The sequence below is a fragment of the Xyrauchen texanus genome, unplaced genomic scaffold, assembly GCF_025860055.1.
Source record: "Xyrauchen texanus isolate HMW12.3.18 unplaced genomic scaffold, RBS_HiC_50CHRs HiC_scaffold_917, whole genome shotgun sequence".
Lineage (NCBI taxonomy): Eukaryota > Metazoa > Chordata > Actinopteri > Cypriniformes > Catostomidae > Xyrauchen > Xyrauchen texanus.
The window spans coordinates 1-2,500 of NW_026266926.1; the positions used below are offsets into that span (position 1 = coordinate 1).

Below are 2,500 nucleotides of genomic sequence, written 5' to 3' on the forward strand. Positions count from 1 at the left end.
CTAGCGAGTGTACCTGGAACTGCAACAGAATCCATCTATTGAGCTTCACCAAGGTCAAACACACAAACACACACAATTACCCAAATAATGAAAATTCTGTCATTATTTACTCACCCTCGTGTTGTTCCAAACAAGTTTGACTTACCAAGTCTTACATACTTCCACCATTGCAACATATTTTCCATGGAAGTAAAATAAGTCAAACCGGTTTGGATCTTGAGTTAGTAAATGATTGCAGAACGTGCATTTTTATATTGAACTATCCCAGTTTAAATGGCCTGTATCTGTGTAAGGCAAATGCAAAGATACCAGCAGAACATTCCTAACGCAAACACGCTCATTTTAAATCAGCGGTAAAAGAAGTCCTAAGAGTTGAAGAACAACTTGAATCTTTTCTGCATCTTCATCGTCTCACAAAAGTGCATGAAAGTTGATGTAAATATTAATGTATATATTATGCATACAGCACAGTCCAATCAGAAGAAGGCATCCTGCATCCACAGATCTCCAAACATATGGCATTATGGGTAATGTAGTTCAAGCGACTGGAGGTATGTGAGAGGCGGGGCTCACTTTCTTTTTATACAGTTCGTTTTGTGCAATCACAACAGTGCAGTGCTCAGCCAATCACAGCGGAGGCAAGAGAGAGAGCGGCCAATCACATATCCGACCACAGCACGGCCTTGCTGCCTTTCTCAACGCTGGCCACATACGCACCCGATGGAGACCAGGACACTGAATTTATGGCAGAACTACAACAAAGGGCAGAAAGACAGGAAGTTAGTTTATGATCATGTGTAGCTTGTGTAGTTGTAGGTTGTTGGAATAGTACTCGTGCTATCGCAGTATGTTTACTGTGCGCATTACTTATAAAAACCACAATAAAAATACTAGATGATGCCAGACACAAACACACACACACACACACACAGACAGACACACACACACACACACACAGACAGACATACACACACACACACACACACACACACAGACAGACACAAACAGACAGACACAAACAGACAGACACACACACACACACACACACAAACAGACACACACACAGACAGACACACACACAGACAGACACACACACACACACACACAGACAGACACACACACACACACACACACAGACACAAACAGACAGACACAAACAGACAGACAGACACACACACAGACAGACACACACACACAGACACACACACACACAGACAGACACACACACACAGACAGACACACACACACACACACAGACAGACACACACACAGACACACACACACAGACAGACAGACAGACAGACACACACACACAAACAGACAGACAAAGACACAAACAGACACAAACACAAACAGACACACACACACACACACACAGACAGACACACACACACAGACAGACACACACAGACAGACACACACAGACAGACACACACACACACACACACACAGACACACACACACACACACAGACACACACACACACACACAGACACAAACAGATAGACACGCACACACAGACAGACACACACACAGACACAAACAGACAGACAGACACACACACACACACACACACACACACACACACACACACACACACACACACACACACACACACACACACACACAGACAGACACAAACAGACAGACAGACACACACACACAGAGACAGACACAGCCACACACACACAGACAGACAGACACACACACACAAACAGACAAGTGTGTGATTGTGTGTGTGTGTGCGTGTAAGTGTGTGTGTGTGCGTGTGTGTGTGTTTGAGTGTGTGCGTGTGTTTGAGTGTGTGTGCGTGTGTGTGTGCGTGTGTGTTTGAGTGTGTGTTTGAGTGTGTGCGTGTTTGAGTGTGTGTGTGCGAGTGTTTGAGTGTGTGTGTGCGTGTGTTTGAGTGTGTGTGCGTATGTATCTGTGTGTGTGCGTATGTATCTGTGTGTGTGTGTGCGCGCGCGTGTGTGTGTGTGTTTGAGTGTGTGTGTGTGTGTGTGTGTGTTTGAGTGCGTGTGTTTGAGTTTGTGTGTGCGTGTGTGTTTGAGTGTGTGTGTGTTTGAGTGTGTGTGTGCGTGTGTGTTTGAGTGCGTGTGTTTGAGTTTGTGTGTGCGTGTGTGTTTGAGTGTGTGTGTGTTTGAGTGTGTGTGTGCGTGTGTGTTTGAGTATGTGTGTGTTTGAGTGTGTGTGTGTTTGAGTATGTGTGCGTGTGTGTGTTTGAGTGCGTGTGTTTGAGTTTGTGTGTGTATGTATCTGTGTGTGTGTGTGTTTGAGCGTGTGTGTGTGTGTATGTGTGTGGCTCACCTGTGACCCTTATCAAGAGTTTTCTCTAGTTTGCCTGTGAGAACGTTCCAAATGTACAGAACACCGTCTGCAGATCCGGCTGCCACGTAACGGCCATCAGGACTGAAACAAACACACATGTTGGTGTACGGTGTACTACTTCAGAAGTGTACTAGCAATCCATAATAGCAGTCAAGCCTTAGAATTCATCCAG

At 45.3% G+C, this 2,500-nt stretch overlaps 1 protein-coding gene across 1 annotated transcript in view; it reads right to left on the bottom strand.

Moving 5' to 3' along the window:
* Positions 1 to 6: 6 nt before the first annotated feature.
* LOC127642846 (autophagy-related protein 16-1-like) overlaps positions 7 to 2,500 on the bottom strand; it is a 7,022-nt gene continuing 4,528 nt past the window's right edge. The window contains exons 4-5 of the mRNA XM_052125298.1: positions 2,308 to 2,409; positions 7 to 752 (exon numbers count right to left, since the gene is read on the bottom strand). Of these exons, the coding sequence (XP_051981258.1) occupies positions 659 to 752; positions 2,308 to 2,409 (196 nt within the window). The 3' untranslated portion in view covers positions 7 to 658. The remainder of the gene's footprint in view (positions 753 to 2,307; positions 2,410 to 2,500) is intronic.